At 42.6% G+C, this 21064-nt stretch overlaps 1 protein-coding gene across 1 annotated transcript; it reads left to right on the top strand.

Annotated features, from left to right (window-relative positions):
* The first annotated feature begins 1984 nt into the window (after positions 1-1984).
* Positions 1985-15735, top strand: CEP15 (centrosomal protein 15). The gene is made up of 5 exons (XM_015875157.3): positions 1985-2072; positions 3161-3240; positions 3929-4052; positions 8786-8860; positions 11526-15735. Exons 2-5 carry the CDS (start codon positions 3188-3190, stop codon positions 11676-11678), a joined length of 405 nt encoding a protein of 134 aa, XP_015730643.1. The 5' UTR covers positions 1985-2072; positions 3161-3187; the 3' UTR covers positions 11679-15735.
* The last annotated feature ends 5329 nt before the right edge of the window (positions 15736-21064 follow it).

The raw sequence follows: 21064 nt of genomic DNA, 5'->3' as shown, positions 1-21064 counted from the left end.
GGACATGAGAAGAGAGAGGAACTAGAAGGCACTTTAACATCTGATGCATTATTAGCTTTCTCCCTGACTGGGAGGACATATCCTTGAACACCTTTGCCTTTTTAGCTTGTTGTAACTTCAAGTAGCTTAGCAAAGGGGTTGTGCAGTTGCTTGAAATGCTGCCAACTGTCTTCCACTTTGTAGGTGATAGGAAAAAGTATCAGAACCCAAGGTGACGGCCACAAGCTACTCTGATGGGATTTCAGGGCTCTTAGGTTGTTCTGTAGGCCTGGAATATCTTGGTATCACATAAGAAATGTTTCTGAACAGATATACTTGGGACCTTCAAGCAGCTGTTAAACTATTACAGCAGTAGAGACGTGAGCAAAGAAAGAAGAGGAAAGCAAAGCAATCATAAAAAAAATTAAGTGTATGCATTTTGAAACAAGTTATTGACTCGTTTTTAAATAAAAAAGCTCTTTTCTTGTGGTTTCCCTTTTGAAATGTTCCAGTTTTAAAATCCAAATACATAAAAACATTTGTTTTTGTTTTTCTTTAAACTGACATATGGCACAAATTGGAACCAGTAAATAAAAGCACATAAAGCTAAACTATGCCCTTCTAAATGCTAGCAAAAATGACAACATAAAATACTAGCCATAAAAACTACGCACAGGTGTGTAGCGTATCACAAGCAAAAAAAACCCCACATCTTGCAATTATAAGCCTACAGTATTTATTTCACTTGTCTGTAATTACATTTCATACATGTTTGTTTAGTAATATCAATCCAAGACATCATTTTGAGGATATAATTAACTGCATGTTGTAACAGAATGTGTTTTGTCTGGTTTTCGGGCGCTGCAAGATTTAAGAGCTTTCGTTAGCTGTGTTTAAGTGCCACCTAGCGTTATAATTCACAACTTTCTCTCTGAAAACCCTTTTCCCTACATTTTCAGTCAATCCAAAGTGCGTGGGCTAAGTAAAAAAACACAGGGTCATAATGCCTCCACTTCAGTACTAACAGTATGTCCTCAATCCATATTTAGTCACTATATGGAGAAAAGCTCTTATTCATAACACTGCTGCAAAAGACTGCAGACAAGCAAGAACGAAACTGATATCAAACTACACTCTGCCCATCTGCACAGCTGGGCAGGGAAAAGCAGATCTCAGGGCCTCAGCTACAGCTAACTGGTTCTTTGCAACAGTAAATTCACACAAAGATAGGTGTATTTAATGGAGAGATGATTGTTTCTGGGGGAAAAATATATATTTTAGTAAATATATAGAGATAGATTTTGTAAGATGTGATGTGTGACTGGAAACTGAGAGGTATGGAAGCATAATAATCTGCAGAGCACATTTCAATTAGGTGCCAGCATAATGTCTTCTGTCGTGTGTGTCTGCCCTGTCCATAAATCCTTATTTCTGCAATGGAAATGGTGTCCCATTAAGTCCATTAAGACTGCTTAAGTCCATTAACTGCTCAACCCATCAGAAGTGGGGTAAATATATTTCCCTATCTCTTTTAGTCTTGTTTTCCAATCGCAACCACAAAAAGAATAAAATGAAGGTTTTATGGACTATTTATCCCGAGTGCCACAATAAGGTGGGGCGAGTTCACAAGCACCTTATATTATTTCTACATAATTACGTGTTGTATAGTGAAGAAAAAATGACTTGTATTGAACAACTGCATGGTACTTTGATGTACCGTTTCCTGGCTCGTGTTTTCTGCAGGGGTAAAACACAAAAATCGGATTAATTGTGCCTCTTTAAGAAACCTGAAGAGAAGAAATCAGCCCCAATAGCTCTTTAAACTTAGAGGCGCTGAAGCGCACCCTGAGGTGACTCCACTCCCACTGAGGGGTAACGGTCACTGCGAGACGCCACTCTGCTCGTCCCCGGATCTGATTGGCTCCTGCTTCCTCCCATCCTCCAATCACAGCTGAGGGGGCGGGCCTTATCGAGTTGACAGTTAGGCCCCGCCCTTCCGGCCGTCGCCATGGCAGCGGGCAGGGGGAGGCCGCGGCGTCGCGGAGGCCTTGGTGAGAGGTGGCTTTGGTTTTGCTAAGCCGAAAAAGCTGAAGGTAAATTAGGTTTATTTAGGGAAAATACCCATGGAGGGGATGGGGGAGATCCCGAGGGGGGAGAGGAAAGAGCTGGAAGGGTGGGGAATGTGCTGGGTGAGGTGAGAACGCGTCAGTTTCTTGCCTAAGTCACATGTATCCTGCTGCAAAGTTACGTGTGAAACTCGGGTTTCATCGTGTTTTATTTCTCCTGCCTTAAGTGTGATGGTTTGTGGTGTTGAGGCCAGTTTCTGGGATGGTTCTGAGGTGCAAATGGTGAATTGACTGCAAAACAACTCCGTGCTTCTGAGTTGTGCTGGGGGACCCTGATCTCAGCACAGCTAAAAGACCCCAAAGCCATTAAGGTGTAAATGTAACCCCCTGTTCGGTTATCTACTGAAGTGCCCCCAAATTGAAGCTGCTTCACTGACTAAATCATGTCTGTATTCACCCTTATATCTGCAATAGTGTAGGGAACCTGCTTTAGCAATCAATGGTCCTCCAAGGTCCCTTTTATGGTTAAGAGGCACCATGAGATGTAGTATAAGCTCTAATTGCAAGTGTAACTTTGTGTTGGTAGTACCATGAGGAAACCAGAAGTCACTGCTGTGAATGGTCATACACAAACTATGTGAGCCCATCTTAGAATCCTTAGAGCTGGAAGGGATGTCTGAGGGCCTTTGTGTGTGTGGCTGGAAGCAGGTGAAGCTTGAGAAAACTTTGTTAAATCTGAAGGCCTGGAAGTCAGAATCACAGAGTTATCAAGGTTGGAAAAGACCTAGAAGATCATCTAGTCCAACCATTACCCAGCTAAATCAAAGTCAAGTTCTCATTTCCAAGTAGACTGTTAGAATTCAATACGTGGAATTCATTAAGGTTTTCCTAGTGTGTATTGTGGGCACTTGTGGTCTGTGTGTGTGTGTATTCAAACCATCATGTAACAATATCTTATGGTATTAAAATTATGAGCAGGTTTGATTTACACAGCTGATAAATGATATAAATATAATGCATGCAACCATTAACTTGGAATGCTTTGCTACTGACAATTAAGCATTTTTGTATGTCTTTGGAAGACTGTAATTTCACTTGGTTTTGCTTTAATGCAGTGACAAAACCTGGACAAACAACAGAAGATGTCGTCCTATTTGGCTCAGGAAGTTCATCTGGCTAAGAGACACGAGGAGATGTAAGTAACTTCTTCAGCAGCAAGGCCTCCCCCACAGCAGTTTGTGCTGTGGTCCAGGGGGGTCTCGCCTATCCATCCTTTGAACAGTTAATCAGACCTTTAGAGAACACAGTATTTCATCGAGGGGCCTGTGATCCAGGAGGTGGCACTCTTCCTTCATGAACTGCTGAAATTAGTGTCATTGCTGGTGAGAGTATTTAGGCTGATGTGGTTTTTGACTTGTGATGATGGTACTGGTTTAAGATCTCCGTTGTTAACCTCCTGTCACATTGAACTCCTTGTTGGGAAAGGTGCCTCAGTTACTGAGCTGCATTATGGCTCAGGTTGTGAAGCAAATACAGTAATATTCAGGAAACTCTGCTTTTCTTATAACAGCTAGTTATAACAACTTGTCGGTGCGCAGGAGTAGTACTGATCAAGTCACCCCAGCCCACCCTGTCTTTCCTCTTCTGGGAGATTCAGTGCTTCTAAGCACCTTAGCATATGAGGACTGCTGATGCAATATTATAGCTTCGTTCAATCGCAGCAGGTGGTGTCTGCCTGTACCTTTTCCCTCCCCCAGCACACCCACCCTACAGCCGGCTTAATTAGCCCCATGGTTTTGAGAAAACTGGGTAAGGTAAAAAGGTTATTTTCTAGCTCCTGAGCAAAATGTTCTACCCACTTAGCAAAATGTTTTCCTTTGTAGACTGTCTCAGAGATCAGCGCTGCTACAGCAGATGGAGACTTATCTAGGAGACAAAAAGACTAAAAAGACGTGGCAAACTCAAGCAGCTGATGCAGCTCGTAGAAGGAATGCAGCACTTTTAAATGTAAGTTTCTGCAACTACCAGGAACTGAGTTGAAATGTCATGATTATGTAGCTAAGATATTTTTTTCTTTTTTAATGTTACTATCATTAGAGTTCTCCTATACTCTCTTTTCTCTTCTGGAACTTGACCAAGAGTATTGAATGACAAGTCTTTATTATCAGATGGCACTAGTACCTATTTTACGTGCCCTTCTTATTTGAGCCTTGTGGTGGCAGCTGCTGTCTCTTTTTTTTTTTCCTTTTTTCCTGAAGTACTTGTAGAGATGCAACACGTGCTATTACACGTCTGCCTAAGACAGCCTCAGTCTAACGAGACTCCAAATAACTTCACACCTTGATTCAAGAGTTGGGTGTATGTTTGGGAATAGGGGCTGCCCAGGTTATGATGCTTTTAGGCCAGGGTAAGAACTGTTGTCCAGGTATGATTGTATGAAGTTATGGAAGAAGTCCTCTGTTATTTTTCTTTAAGGAGAGGTAGAATAACTTCAAGAATATTACTTGCAAGTACTGTAAAAGCAGTGCTTGGTGTTTCTGGATCTTCTCAGTGGAAGAAGTAACAGTGCTGTTAATGTTAATAGCTGTTCTATATATCTGTAGTCATGTTTAGGTACAGCTTATGTTTCCTAGGTTAATTAAGTTTGAGAACTGGAAATTAAGATCTGAGTTTGATGACTGGAACCAGAATGCTAGAATCTCTTCTCCACCTTTAGTTTAGGCATCTGAATTTGAAAAGATGGCACTTGACCAATGGTGTGAGCATGCATTTAAAAAATGGTCATCTGTTTCTCACAGGCATTTTCTTCAACTCTTAGTTATTAAGATCCCATATTGTGTGTATTGTATCTTTTGAAATTATACATTTTTCTCTAGAAAATCAAGTTTTATTTTTACCATCAAATATTTTTTGTTTCTTCATTCAGCACCTGATTGAGGTTTAAAAACATTCACATTTTAGATGGGTATGATTCTGAAGCAAGCTCTCTTTGAATTTAAATGGAAGCTCTATTTAGGGAGTGGCAGATATGGCAGAACAGTTAATGTGTGATGCCTTCTTAATTATTGTGTAATGAAGGAGGACTTTAACTGAGACTCCGGTCAGCTGCTGCATACTGGGCTGGGGCAATCAAACGCCTCTGCAGTGGGTATGGGCTGTGTAGGCGCTTCAGTGTGAGGTTGATAGAAAGGGATGAGTTGTTTGTTTCCTTGCGTCATAGTTCATAATAGATTTATATTTCATATAGATAGTTGTCTTTTATATGTATATACATATATATATATACATATATATATATATATATACACACACACACACATACACACACACACACACACACACACCTATATATATACACACACATATATATATAACCTTTATTTTACCATGGCATTCTCGGCTAATGTACACAAGCAAGCACAAGAAATGCAGGATATATTTTCTGCATGTTGAAAACTTGCTGTATTGGAAATGTTAACAATAAGTTAGACACATACAGAGTGTAAATATTTTTGCAGCCACACAGATATTTGCTATCTTCTGTCACATCCTCAAAATTGTTCCTTTCAAGTGTCAAAAATGTTGGTGTTTGTACCAAAAAAAAAAGCAAAAACATATGTATCTAAACAAATTCTGTGGCACGATAAAGTAGCATAAATCAGTTTAAATCTATTTATTTTATACTGATTTTAACAGACGTGCACTCCTGCAGATGCTTTCTGATAACAGAATAGAAAAGAACAAAAAAAATCTCTGTAGAATAATATATGAGACGCTTGAAAACAAGACTGATTAATGTGCCAGCTTCAGAATATTGTTCCTGATACCAGGCACTGTACATTTCACAGTTACCATGTGGAGAGTTGTTGATTTGGCCTACTAAAAAATACATGGACATGATGAAGTGTTATTTTTTTTATTTGCATTTCTGTTTTTCTGCATGTAAGCAAAATCAGTTGTTTTCAGTGTGTTCACAGGGAGAGACATCTTTCTTTCTCAATGCTAGTTGATATTTATGCACAGGAAAGCATTTCAAGATTAATTTATTTTCTAATCAGCAGGAAGCAGGGAACTAAAAATGTTTTAATTGAAATTTTAGCATTATAAGCACTTGTTCAGCATTTTAACATAATTGTCAGAGTATTTTACTTAATGTCTTTAGAGGGATACTACAGATTAGAGAAATCTGTATCATCTGGTGCTTATATAATGTTTTCATAACAAAAGCAGAAATTAGACCAGTATTTACAATCTAATTTATGAGACTTGTTTGTCAGTAACATTTCTGGTTTATCAGTTCTGTTGTTATTTTGGTGCAACGTCTTAAATCATGAAAATAGGGAATATGCTCTTCAGTTTTTAGCACTGACTGTGTAAGTAATTTAGACTGAATTTGCTTTCCTGTACAGGCATGTAATTGCAGAATTACTGAAGTGGGATTCTGCCAGACTCTTATCAATAGAAGTGACAGTTGAATTTGGTCCCCTAAAAGCAATGCGTGTGTCATGCATTCCATTTTACCTCTGGGGAAGGGCCTTGAATTGTTTTTGTTCCAGTCCTTGTAGTTTCAGGGTAAAGTGCTGCAAGATGCTCTCTTTTTTTTAATCCTTTTTTTTTTTCCCCTATACTGTGACATATTAAATTTTTGGATATATTTTTTTTTTTCCCAAAGAAGCTTAAACCAATGTATTTATTTTTATATTGATGATGGAGATTTCTCTTCCCTACAAAGTTTACCGGTTGCATAGACATGAAAGAAATGCCATCTAATCTTAGTTATTTTTCTAAAGCATACTACACCTTCCAGCAAAAATTTTGTTCACTGTCTGTCATTAAATCAGTATTCTGACAATAGACTGCACAACACAAACTCGAGTGAGCAACAAAAAGACACATCCAATATCTAGGCTATGCCAAAGTGACCTTCTCCACTGAACATATATGCACAACTGCTCTCTCTTTTTTTTGCCTGGAATACATAAATTTCCTATCACCATAAACATTCTGGTGCCCTTAACTGAGTAGATAAAGAAATGATTTTTTGATGCTCTTCCTCCTTGTGAAAATTCCTATTGGAAGGGGAGAAATCCTGTAGGAAAATATGAAACAAACTTTAGTGATTGATACTTCTTCTCAATGTGGTGATATCTTCTCCAGACTTCATCAGAGCCATACTGAAATGAGCTTCATTCAGTGCGATTGATGATCTGTTCTAAGCACATGCAACAAATTGCATACTTAGTTTAGTGAATTTTTTATGTCTTCTATTGTTTTTGACATTGTGACTTCAGGTGGCTTCTGATTTTGCTCACACTCCCCCTGTGTGTTTATTCTCTTTACTCTTTTCTCACCTGAGAAGAGGCAGCCACTTGCTGCTTCCCAAGATTTGGATAAATCCAGGACTTAAGTTTGTTCTTTCTTAGGTGTCCCTTAGCTTCTAAGAGAATGTACCCTCCCTTGTATTTAGGGGGAGTTTTACTTAGATTAGATTTCTAAGAATGTGCGAGAGAATATAGTCATGGTGTAAAAGGAATTAATGAAATAGAATAAGGTTAACGCTGTGGAGTGAATGAACTGAGTGTGTTACTAAGTTGAACTCGAGCTAACAAGTTTCTGTTTTTATTAATCATACCAGCTGAATTTGAGCCATATTTCTCAAACTGAACTTAAGTTGAGCGCTGTTTATTGTTGATGTATTCAGATTGGCTATTATTCAACACGAGTAATCATGTTTGGTCTCTCTTGGGGATAGGCTTCTCCAGAATCTCACTCTTGTTTCAGCAGCAGTGATGGTGAATATTTGGGAAGTCCCTTTGGGGAATTTCCTCTCTCATTTAGTTTTTCTGTTGTACTCTTCACACCCGCTCTCTGCTCCCAACTCTGCCATCTGCTATACTTTCTTTCCCCCTCCACTCTGTTCAGCTTTGGCTTCTTCACACCCCACTCCCACGTCCCTTTCTGTCTCTCTTCATCTGCCCACCACTCAATCTCTTCAATGTTTGGGTATGGAACTAAGCCCACAAGAATGGGTCAGAACTTTAAAGGGGGAGAGGGGCCGATTTGGGGTGATGGGTTTTATTTGTTTGTCACTGCTGTTTCTGTTTTTAAAATGTATTTAGGCCTTTGTGAATCCACCACACATCCACTGGGCAAGCAGAAACCCAAATACTGTTTTTTGTAAGAAAGCTATGTGAGGTGCATTGTCATCCAAGTTTGTCTGGTGAACAGCTTGCTGCAGCTCTACATTTTTGTGCACATGTTATGCATGCATATTAGCAAGTCATCTTTGTCTTAAGAAGTAAAGATCTTGCACATAATTTGCCTAGTTACTTTACAGTTACAGTTACAGTAGCTAGAATGCATACTTCAGTTTTCATGCAGCACAGAACAAACCATTCTATTCTTCTCTATTGCTGTAAATTATAGAGAATGGAATTTAATTGTAATTTACCTTGGTGTTCAAAGAGAACAGTGGTCTTTTACAGCAACAGACCTATGCAGTAATAACATTTATTCCTCTTTCAGAAAGTTACAGTAAACATTTAGGAACTGTGGGTTCCTAGTCTTACAAGTTAGATTTCAGAATGGTTACGGAGAAAGATTTGAACCTCCAGTGTTGTTATTTGAATGCTGTTTAGGCTTAATGAGTTCATTTAATTAGTCTAAATGTCTTTATGTGAGTATATTTTCCTTTTAATATTCCCACTGTGTTTTTAAAATGTGCTTTGCCTGTGTTCTAGGACATAGAAGCAGCAGAAAAAAAGCTGCAAGAAAGAATGTATTTACTTCCACATCCCGATACTGTTAAGCTAGAAGTAAGTCCTAGAACTCTGTCTTTTTGTTTGCTGTTTACCAAATATTTTGCTCCCCATCCCCCCCAAGCATGTTCTTAAAGTGAAAATAATTGATTTTAAAATCCAGTGACTGGTATAGCCAAAGGCCTGTGTGCTGTGCAGCAAGCTGAACCGAACTTCTAGGGCAAGGTCCCTAGATTCTGGAGCATTCTGGTGGAAATGTTTTGCAGCTTTCAGATCTTTACAAACTTGTATTTAAAAATGTAAACGGATGATATTCACAATATTCAGCTTTTATAATGACTACTGTGGCTGTTATGTCAGAGCTACTTTGTTTTACACGGTCATCCTGTTTTCAGTGTGCTGCAGATTGTCATCTATACATTACAGAGTCAACGGTTTATCAACTTGAACAGAGAAGATTTCACTTCTCACAGTTATTTTATCAGGTTGTACAGGATCTCAGGAAAAGTAGTGCTAAACCTGGGATTTTTCTTCTCACTCACAGTCCCTGAAGCATTATTTAAAGATGGCAATTTTGAGGAAGTTGCTACTCTGAGAACTAAATATTGTTCTGATAAAACACACCAATTTCAGTTCCCTAATCTCAAGACCGTTTTCTCAGTATTATGCTGTGATGAATGAATAAGGACAGGAGTGTTCTTAGGAACAGAAATAGGGACACAGCTTATTCCTGATACAAACTAAACATCTAACCAACGCAGACACTAAATCATATTTCCGCTTTTGTTTCTTGGACCAGTGATTTGTGGGTTCATTATTGTGCAGTGACTTATTTTCCACAGACATAGCATGTCCCACACTATTCTGTGCCTTGTCAAAGGAGAGAAAAGGTATGAACTGTAGTGTTTTCATCTGATGGCGAGGTGTATTGTATGTTGATTTCACACCTGCTGGGCAAGTGTTGTAATACTTAGGCTGCTTCTTAAATGAGAAGCATCATTTCTTGTTTTAGTTACTGTTCAAAGATTTTGTCTGTCTTTGTAGTTCATAGATGGCTGACTCCCATCACAGTTACGAGGTACTTGCTCACAGTGCCATTTCAGTGGTGTTTTAAGGGATTTTTAGGATAAATCAAACATTCTTCATAGATCCCTATATATCTTGAATGACGCTGAGAACACTGCCAAGGTGTTTGTTTGAGCCCATTCTGACAGTGCTCAGAAGTAAGAGTTTTAGACTCTTGGAAGACTTCAAGGCACCTTTAGTTTGTCCAGACTCTCTGTTTGGATCAGTTTTGGACTAGGCGGTTTGGCTTCTGTCTTTGTCCTGAGGTGCTTAAGCTGCTTATGGGATGTAGACTGAAGTCCACGTGTACTGAAGGGTACAGAGCTGATAGCTGCAGAGATCTTTGTGCTCTTTAGCATAGTGGTTTAGTTGTAGAATTTTTGAGAGAACGATGTTACTATTTGAAGCAGAAGATCCTATTTCAGCCTTTTTTATACTTCTAAAGAAGAGCACTATAAATAGTAGAAAAAGAAAACTTTTTCGTGGTACAAAATTCTGGTGTGTGCTCTGCTCCAAAACACTTCTGAGCATATTTCACTCAGCCATATATGTGTCTGTATTAATATACTTTGAAAGTTATGGCTGTAATGGATCCCCAGCTTGCTAAGTCAGAGTAGTTTTGTGTGACAGCACATATGCTTGTCAAAGAAGATTCTTTGAGTAAATCTGTTGAAGAAAATATTTTTGTAAATCTGCAAGTGCTGTAGTTATATCTGAGTTACATGTAAGGATCAGGATGATTAGCCAGGAATCTAATACTCTGTAGAGAGATGTAGAAGAGTACCACAAAGTGAACGTTATATATTTAAACAAGTAGAGGGGGGGAAAAAAGTACGTTTGGTACAATACATGTTTTCTGCTCCAAAATTACTTCTCTACCTTGGAGAATTGGATGTGTGAGTTTCATCTGGCTCTAGATCACATTATCTTGTGGAGAAAAAAGGATGGGCATCACTAAGAATTTCATCTTCAAAGTTCTAGAAGAAGCAAAGTTCTCCTGAGAGTATTAACACCAAAAATGATGAATAATATGCCTATTCTATGAGTAGAATGGAACTTTCTTACTGAGCACTGAGTAATGATCAGAATTAGATAATCCAGTGTTCTTTTCTGACCACAACACAACTAGATGGCCTTTTTCTTTCATGATGCAAATACTGAAGCCAATCACTGTGTCACTGATTTGTCACATCTGAAATTTTACTCAAATATTCTGAACTGCATTGCTGCAAACTTTTCTAAGGAAAGCAATTTATATTGCACTTTTTGTTTATAGCATTAAACAGATTTTTTTATTATTATTTAGAATTTAAATGCTATTAATTCATGCATTTAAATACAGAAGATGCTTTAAAGAAGCTAGGATCACAGAAAATATTTTATTGAAGGGATGTTGAGGGTCTGAATTAATCTGTAGTTTACCACAAGAGGGCAGGTTCAGTCACTTCATTGCTCATGCTACAAGATGCAATCCTTCCAGCCTGGTGTTTTGTGTCCTATGAGAGACTGATAACTTTGTATGCAACTGCATTGTTCTTTTCTGAATTGCTTCCCTCGTAGGCTTTGAAAATTCATTGCGTATCTGTATTGTTTGTAAACATGCTGATTCAGTTTTTGAAATAAAGCTGATGATTATTTATTTTTATGTCTTTCTCAGACTCTCTATTGGGCCTCAGTAAAAGAATCTCTTCCTAATTGGGAAGAGTTTCTTTTAGGAAGAGCAGAATATCCCATTGGTTTTAAGAAACAGAAAACTACAAAACAGAACATAAGCAACCCAGAAGAAGATTCACAAAAACAAATACTCTGATTTTTTTTGTTTTGTAACTCTGGTTTGAGCAGAAAATATCATCCAGGTTATAGAATGTAATATTATTATATTAAATGATAATGTAAATCGTTTGAAATGAAAATGAACTGTATTGGATAATTTGTTTCCATTGTCTCAGTGTGTAAACCTTCAGTTTGAATGGTGGCATCTGCTTTTGGAGAGCTTAGGCGACAATTCCTTGCAATGAGAGAAGCAGTGCTGCTTAGAAGGAGGCTTTTTGGATCAAAAGTCAACTCACTCACCAAGGTGATTACTACTTTAGTATAACAGGAGTCTTAGGTTATTTGCAATCCTCTGCTTTTCTGTGCAAGTGTGATAACTAAAGATAGATTCATACATAATCTTTCTGCACTGTATTCATTTGTGTTGCATGCATCTCTGTGGATGAAGGAGAAGGGAAGAATTTGCCATTAGTGGGAAAGGCAGGCTCTTTGCATCAGTCTTAGTTCAGCAGCATTATCTGTGTAAAAACCATCATGATAGCAGATGTAGGGAGAACACCTTGAATTTGCACAGCTTGCTTTCCTTGATTTTTCTTTTTATTTACTTATTTATTTTGCATTGCCACTTCGTTGCTTCTACACTTCTCTCCTTTAACTGCTGCTGCTTTTCCCAGCTTCATCTTATCTAACATGTGAGTAAAGACCAGAAAATACAAACAAAACCATAGGAACTTCCTGCTACTCTTAGGCTTAATGCTATCTTCCTTATGGTGGCATCCTATAAATGAGGTCTTTAACTTTATCATGAGGAGTTTGATAAGAACAAGCAGGAAGGTCATCTGCAGCAGCTGTCATACAACCAAGAACATAGAAGCTGCAGAGATTATACATTTTGTCTCAGCCACTGAACTATTCCTCCACATCTTCTTACAGAGTTCATTGGAAAAGCCTTCTGGATTTCTAACTTCACATCCTATGTGAAGGATGCTTTTAAAGAAAGGAAGGGAGAACCTGGGCTGGAGTCAATATATTGTTAAAATCTAATCTTACATGCTACAGCGTTCTTCAGCTCCTGATCTGGAACAGGAGTAAAAAAGGTTGATTTCTACCAGTGCCTGAGGGTTTGGAAAAATTGTGATTACTGATTTTTGCTGATCTATTAATGAACTGATCTATGTATCTCCACATTACTTAGAGTTACAAATTATTTTCATGCTAGACAAGGGAAGTACTACTTATTGAAAACCAGATAGCCTCTAGTTATATTATTGATAAATATCTGCATTGGCTCAGACCCGTGGACTGAAGAACACGTGTTCTTTTCATTAAACTTAGCTCAGATGTTCACAGGTTGATTCGCTGTTCGTGGTTCAGTCTGAACGAGAGAATGGAGTAATAGCTGGGAACTGTAGGAAGCCTGGGTGAACTTGAAGGACCAACATCCGTGAGTGCTCCTTCCTGAAATTAGGCACTTGGTTTTGTCTGGATTTAAATTAGCCAAAGTATCATTTACACCCCCCCAAAAAAAAAATAAAATAAAAATTCAAACTTCACTTTTAAAAATGTATATTTCCAATGGGAATGCCAGGAGTTCATTGCAAACTTTTTTCTTTTAAAGTGTCCATTAAACTGATAAGTTTTTACAGAAACTGCCATCTTAGAAATATCCTGTTGAGTGGGTGTTGGTGTTTGTAACAATAACGTTGTTTTCATAATATGTGATGGCAGATTAGCACGCTTCTCCGCAGTGTTGTTAACAGTTGTAATTAAGGAATAAACAGTAAAGGGTGTCAGTCCGATGACAATTTCATCTATAGTGTCACAATACAAAATGTCACAAAATATTAGAACTGTTATATAACTACAAAAATATCAAATTAGGCTTTCATCTTACTAGCAGAGAGCTTAAAAAAACCTGGCAGAGAGACCATTGCAATTTTATACCTACTCAGTGTTCTGTCACAAAGACAACTTGGTAATATTTTCTTCTGTGCGATCGCAACGTGGTTCTCAGTCTGATTTAGTGGGGATGTGTCCGGATCTTAGAATCACTGAGCTCCGATTTAAAAAAGCAAATAATTGGAATCAGTTGAACACACAAGAAGGGAAAAGCTATTACATGCAATGCCTCTCTCCCAGAGAAAGGGGTGGGTGAGCTGTTGCTAACAAAGACTAGGACTCATCCTGGTCTTTGCATCCAAAGGGAAATCACTTAAACTAAAATCTGGGCCCCTAAGTACTTTATACGTGTGAATAATCTGGGTCTTTATCTCTTTGGACTCCGCCTAAACACTGGGACACAATGCAGATGCTCACCATTTCCTTGCTGCTTTTGATTTCTCATGGAAGGAAAGCTGGGTGTGCTGTGAGGGCAGAGCAGCTGGAGAGAAAAGGGTTCTGTGCCGCTGCTTAACTGCTGTAAAAATAAAGACAAAAACAATTCCCTTGGTAACAAATATAGTCTGAACTGTCATGTATTATTAGATAGTTCATTAGATACTTGGATGCTGTCTTTCTTATATTTTTCCCCCTCTTTTATCGGGCTACGAGGTGAAGATTAAAATTTGTCTTATTTTCAGAGAAGGAAATTACATTTGTTTCTGTGCTGTAGCTTCAGGAGCAACGGGACAGCTAGCGGATGGAATGGTATATAGGAACAGGTCCAGAAAATTGATTAAAATAAAAACAGAGAGGAAACTTGAATGTGTACAGGCATCTTCTGTGACAGACAGGAGCCTTTTTGTTGGCCTATGGTCTGGAAGGCAAAAATGCAGTTGCGTATGAGTGAAACAGCAAAGCAGAAGGTGCAAGGAGGCACATAGCAGGGCTGCTAGGGTAGAAGCCAAGTGTGTTCTGATATGTCACAGTGCAAGCAAGCAGTGGCAGAGCACGATTTTATGTTATCTCTCGTTATACCTGGCACCCTTTCTATATGGCTGAGCTAGATTGCCACCTGCCTTTGTGTAGATCCATGTTTGAGAAAGCACCTCTGTAATTGCTTAAGTGTATTTAAATAAAACCCAAAGCAAACTATAAACTGATTTATACTGCCGTGATTTAATACTGGCATTAAATGAGGTCTTGAATGAGTATTCTTCTCTGTCTCAAGGCTGATGCTTCAGGAAGATGAATTCAGTGTAGTCATCCCACTGTTTCATCCCAGGCTTGTTACCTGTTCTAGGGTAAATGACTTTTTTACTCTGAAAATAACCTGTTTCTCTGCATTCTTGACTTGCTGCTTGCCCCTTTGTGCTAAAGCATATGTATGTATAAGCTGCAGTGATCCTGCTTCTTGCTTCTTCTGCTTTCCTGGTGGGAACACAAGGGAGAGAAAAGCAGTAGAGAAAATAAATGGTTTTGCCTGTTTTTAAGTTGATGATCAAGAATCTTATAAGAAGAAATAATTAATCAGCCTTTTGGGGTTTGTGCCTGGATGAGTAAGTGCAGGACTAGCTTAGGAGCACAGCCTGCTCACCCATCTTGTCACCTCTACCCTCACATTCCCAAGGATTTTATTGTCTCATCCCTTCTGGCAGTGGGGGCAGTAGCAGAAGGTACATTAGTTTACCTTGGGATAGGAAGTTTCTTACTCCACAGAGTCCTTCTCAAGCTTATTGATTTCATTTGAGGGTATATATGAGATAACAGAAGGGCTTGGAGACATGATACTTGACACTGTGCTGTCCTCTCAAGTTACGTTTCTTTGGGGTCATGTTTTCATAGAAGTTGGGAGCTGGGCTCTAAGCAGAGCTTATAGTTCCTCCTCTCTATTTCATTCACATTGTGCAGTCAGGGTTATAGGTGCTCATTTTGAGTTTGCTGATAGGGAAAAATAAGGGGGAAAAAATGGAATGTAGTTTTAGAGGGTTACGTCTGAAAGAAAACATTACTTACTCCATAATGCTAAGTTTCATAATATTTTAATAGTTGTGTTCAGATACAACTTGACCTTAAATATCACCCCACATGCAAGCTGTTTTAACATATTTGTAATGCTCAGATCGTCATTACTGTAATATTCTGTTTGCTGGAGGATTGTAATCCATTGATACAATATGATACAGTTGAAATAAAGCTTTTCTCTTGTATTCACAGACTGGTGGACTTTGGTGTTGTATTGCATGGACAAACCGTGTCAGTCGGTGCCCGCTGTAGTGATGTGTCTGCAGGTGATGGATGCTTTGCTTAGGTGTGCTGCTTATTTGCCTTAATATCCCTTTAAGTCCCATCAGAAATGTTTATCTGCTGAATGAAGGTTGGAATCTCAGAAGTTTAGTGATGAAAAATCAAAATGTAATAATATCCAGGGTAGATTATTCACTCTCCCTATTGTTTCATAGAAAAGCGTGCGCTTAATTACTTCAAATATGTGATTATTTGCAAGGTGGGGATAAATTTTAAGCTCTTCCAAAGGAAATAGGTGGGAAAAGGAAGTTCTGTGGGTTTTCCTGCAGTAAATAGCGTGATTTAATTTGGGAATTTGCTGCTGCTTTTAAACATAGCTGAAATGGCTCTTCAGAACGCCTGAACTGTGTCCACTGTGCGTGTGTATGCATAGATATATCCCTGCAATTGCATCTTTTTCATCTGAGTTACTTTGCATACGTTTGTCATTGCTGCATACAAATGGGAAGTATGATCGCTTCTTCCCATAAGTTTTATCACTAGTGATGATGATCTTAAAAATAAATGTGTGGTGTTCTTTCTCCTCTCAGTCGTATCACCTACCAGCAAGCCCTAATAGGCTGCAGAATAGTGTGAGACGGTATTTACATCACACTTTTGAAACAGATTCAAGCAGAGCCAGCTGCCGTAAGATTATTTTACAAATATATTGCAAATTAATAAAAGGAAAAATTCGGTGTCCTTTAAGTAAATTACAGCCTCCTTGCCTAATGCCTAGCTTGAAGCGGCAGTAATTAGTACCTGCCTCACAGCGGGGCTGGAAACGTAATTTCAGTTTCCAGCCTTGTTTCTTTACCCGTTTAGTTTGTGTGCGTCCCCAGTAGCTTCGTGGCTGGTGCTTTAACTTGCTTAAACAGAAGCTCCGGAGGACGGTGCCGTGGAAGCCTTGCACCTGCAGCTTTGTCCCGGGCACGGAGCTGCTCGGGGTGCGGGAAGCCCAAGCTTAGACAAGGAAGAAAAGAGGGGAGACAAAGAGCTTTCCAGTTTGAAGTGAGCGCGCAGAAAGCACAACCTGGGGCGCAGACGGGCGCGGTGCGTCGTACCGGGTCGCTCGGGCTGCGCTGCGGCAGATCAGCGCGCTGCTAAGTGCGCCCGAAGCGCCGACTGCAGTGCCGGCATCCCCGAGGCAGCTCGGGGCGGCTGCTGTGATCACCGGTAACACCCGTAGTGTGAGCCGTGACGGTGGGAGCCGTGTCCGCTAATGTGCAGGGGGGAGATTTGCGTGGGAACAGACGATCTCAGCCCCCCGTCAGCTGTTTGCAGTGTTTGGGGTGAGCTGAAACAACTTGAGCTGCTTTACCCCATTGCTCGGGCGTTTCTTTTTATTTAGTTTGTGGGCACAATTGGCTTTTCCCTTATAATCAGCTTTCTTTTGCTGGATTCATTCAGTTATGCGCTAATCCAATGTTGGTAACATCTCAATTCATTAACGTAATGAATCAGAAGGAAGAGGCTGGTTATAAATCAGAAAGCTTCTATTTATGTGAAAGAGCTTGGCAACTGGCAGCACTGAGGAAGACAGTAGAAGGAGTAACAGACAGATAACGGGACGTGGGGAACGCGGTCGCAGCAGGGCTCAGGTGCTCTCTGTGTGCTCCAAAACGCCCGCTTGCTTTACACGACAAACGTACCCATTGCAGGGGGCGGCGGCGCTGATTTGGGGGCACACTCGGCTGCTACGGGCTCGGTCCTTCCGAGCGGCTGCGAGCGCTTCGCTCCGTGGGATTTAGTGGCCGGGCTTTGCCTCCCCTGTGGGTACCGGGGCTCTCGGTGGGGACGGGGCCCGGCTGCTCTGGGGCTCGGGGTGGGGACGGGCCACGGGGGCGGGGCTGCGGCGCTGCCCCACGGATGACCATGGGTACCCTCTGCGGGCCCAGCGAGGTGCTGAGTCCTTCTGCCTGCAGATCACTTCGAACGTTTCTCGCTGCCACAGCCCTGTGTGAGCACGCGAGACGGCAAAATTGCCGAAGTTGTAGGAAAAGTTTTGCGCTGTTTCGGATTTATAAGCTTGATTCTGAACTTCGGGCCCGTTTTTCTGTGCTCCACATCTGACAGCACTTTTGTCCTCATTCCTACTGGGGATAATGAAGCTTCCCCAGAACAAAACATGCTGTAATACACTTCAAAGCAGATCTTAAAGAGTGTTGGTGACTCTCAGTACCTGCACGTGTTTCCCCAGCCACAGGTGCAGAAGAGAGCAGAGGGAATCGCAGCTGTTTGGGTTTTGTTTTTTTATTGTTGTTGTTTTGTTTTTCCTACTTGAGGACACGTGTTGGGCTCACCTTTCCCTGATTAAATCAGTTAAGCACGTGCAAGCGATAAGCACGGGAATGGGAGTAATACCCGGGCAGGGTCGGACATCTGGGGAGTTGGGGTGGATGGCAGCAGCTGCTAAAGGGGTAAGTGAGGGGCTTTTCCTTTCCTCTTTATCAAATAATTCTGCGGTGGTGCTTTGCCTGTGGGATGGCTTCACCCCAAATAACCAGAGCGGGCAGGTGAATGACACGGGTTAAAACCAACTGCAGTGTGAGATCTACAACGTAGGTCTGAGCCCTCGGGAGAGGGTGTGGGGTGAGCACGTCAACCCCAGCCTGTCCCCACCGCCGTGATATACATGACATTGTGCCTGCAGGATTCCAGGGTCTACCTGTCCCTCCCCCCGGAGGAAAAGGGGGGAAGCTGAAGTTCTCGGGGTGCAAATCTGGAGAGAAAGAGATGTCAAGGAGCCGGTTCTGACTACGCCGTCGGGGAAAGCAGTGCCCTGCGGGGTGGTGGGGCTCTGCCGAGCCCCTGCCCGTGGGGACCCTCGTGGTTGACACGCAGGAGTCGCTCTCTCGGTGCTCCGCCGTCTTACTTAGAATGGTAGTAATGCTGCTCCGGGGGCTTAAAGCAGGAGGGCAGAGCTCGGCGGGCACCTGGGCGCCCGCAGGGCTCAGCAGGCTGGGCAAAGCATGTGTCAATTCAGCGGTCGTGTTGACTTAAGCGAAAGTGTTAAGCCATTCCTAAACCTAAGTCAATACAGACTTAAGCCAAAATTGTTATTAACGAGCTCTAATCTGATTTAAGAGCCTCCGAACGAATTTTGTCTACACGGGAGGAGATGAGGTGCGGGGCCCTCGGGTGCTTCGGAGGCACCGGCACCCTCAGAAAGGGCCGGGACAACATCCCGCACCGTGCCCGGCCCTGCGGCCGCCATCCCCGGGGCGTGCGGGAGGTGCCAGGATGCGAGAACAGCGCTTCGGCCGTGGCGTATCCGCCCGGGCTGTGCCGAAGCCCGGCTGTGCCGAGGCCGGGCAGCCCATCTAGCTGGGACCTGGACATGCCAGAGCATTTTTTTTTCCCGTCCCGATGGGGCAGTTGAGCCCTCCACTCCACCCCCCAGTGGGGGCCTTTCTTTTCTTCCCCACCAGCTTTGAGCAGCCCTGTTTCAGATTGGCCTTTTTATGTTTGATATAAAGAATAGTTGTTGGCCAATTCCATCTTTTCATCGCTGCTCTCCAGGCCCGGGTCCAAGCGGCTTGTCAGATGCTCATTAACTCCCCCTTTGGCTCTTTCCAGTGTGTCTCCTAAGCTCATTGTGCCAAGAACTAGCGCTTCTTTCTCTTTACACGGCTCCCTTTCTCTGCTCCATCAGGGAGACAAATTACTTTCCAAAAGGGATCGCCAGGGATGGTTTAATGAGAATTTCTCTAGGGCTGGCCGTGGAAATCAATGTAGTTAACATTCGGTGCACTTAATTGGACTTTTCTCTTCTGCCTCCTTCAAAAAAACTCTGAAGCTATCCTGTTAATCTCTCATTTGTAATCAATTGTGTTGACTAAACAAAAGTCTAGGTCGTCCTTTCTTCCTGTCCCAGACAATCCTTTGTTGCCTCTAAATGCCTCATTCTTGAGTGCTCCTGGTCTTGTAGATGGGTTCGATTGTTGACAGTTCATTATTGCGCTTTTGTCCATTTAATCTCCCTCGCTGTGTTTTGCATGTGCATGCCTTAATGAGCTCCGTTGGCAATTAACATGTTTCTAGCAGCAAACTGGTTGCTCAGACGTTTGGAGAGCGGAGTGCAGGGAAAAGGGCAACGCGGCTGCCTTTGGCTCGAGCGCTTCCCGGTGCCCGACGCGACGCACCCGGCCCGGGAGTCCGCTTTGGGCCGGGCCGGGCCGAGAGGGGAACCCGGCAGCTCCTCGTGCCGCTCCCCGCCCGGAGCCACTTCTAACCCTCCCCCCGAGGCACCGGCACCGCTCAATCTGTTGTGTGCGCGGCTGCGGCGTCGGGAGAAGGGGTTGTGTGCGGGTTTTGTGTTACCATTGAGGCTTGCTGGCAAGAGCGCTGAAGTGTGAGCAGTCGTGGACAGCAGAAACATCTTGTGAGGGAGAAGATAATTGGAGTCTCTGGCGTGTGTGCGTCTGACAGAGCCGCCCCTCCCCCGCCACCCGCCGCCTGTGTGTGCCGGGATGGGGGCGAGAGCCCGGCCGGGGGCGAGCAGCGCTCCCGGGGCTCCGCTCCTCGCCATCCGTTTCTCGGTGCGGCCGGAGCGAGGACGGGCTGGGAGCGCTGCCCGCCGCCCCCGGGAGGGACGACGTGACAAAACCCCCCCAAGGGGCGACCGGCGCGGCTCTTTGAGGTGTCCCGAGGACGTTCCGAGCCGCGACGAGGCTGCCGCTCCGACAGCTCTGCAGGCAGCGCTGCGTGTTAGCAAAACGAGGAAAAGAGCGTTTTTGCAGCCCCCTTAGCTGGGAGCGGCTCCTCGCACTGCCCTCACCCACCGGGCTTCGGGAAGAGCGCGGGGCCGAGCCCAGTTCCGGCTGTCGACGCCCCCCGGCCCCGAGGTGCGGCTTCCCCGGCACCGGCGGCAGGACCGGCTCGGGGCTGCGGGATGCCCGGCCTCGTCCCGCTGCGGTTCCTCGTCCCGCCGCCCTTCCCGGGACCCTCCTTGCCGCTCCCGTCCCGTCCCATCTGGCTGCCGAGGTGTGCTCTGCAGCCGCGATCCGCTTGCGGGGGGTTGAGCCTACAGCCCCTTCGCCTGGGGATGGATTCCCTCTCTCCTAAGGTTTCAAACAGCCGTGACTTACAGCGACGGGGATCCCAATTATTAGTAGTAATTTCTTTCTAACCCGAAACTCTCCCCAAAAGTCTTTTAAATCAAATTCTCCCCCGATCTTTTCCCCGCTACCATCATCAATGCTCATCTCTCTCCGCGCCTCACTCTCTCCAAACCATCAAAGCGATCGTTTTGGCATC

The sequence above is a fragment of the Coturnix japonica genome, chromosome 15 (assembly GCF_054131305.1).
Source record: "Coturnix japonica strain WE chromosome 15, WE-NBRP24, whole genome shotgun sequence".
In the NCBI taxonomy this organism is placed as follows: Eukaryota; Metazoa; Chordata; class Aves; order Galliformes; family Phasianidae; genus Coturnix; species Coturnix japonica.
This window is presented reverse-complemented; position numbering and strand designations above follow the sequence as displayed.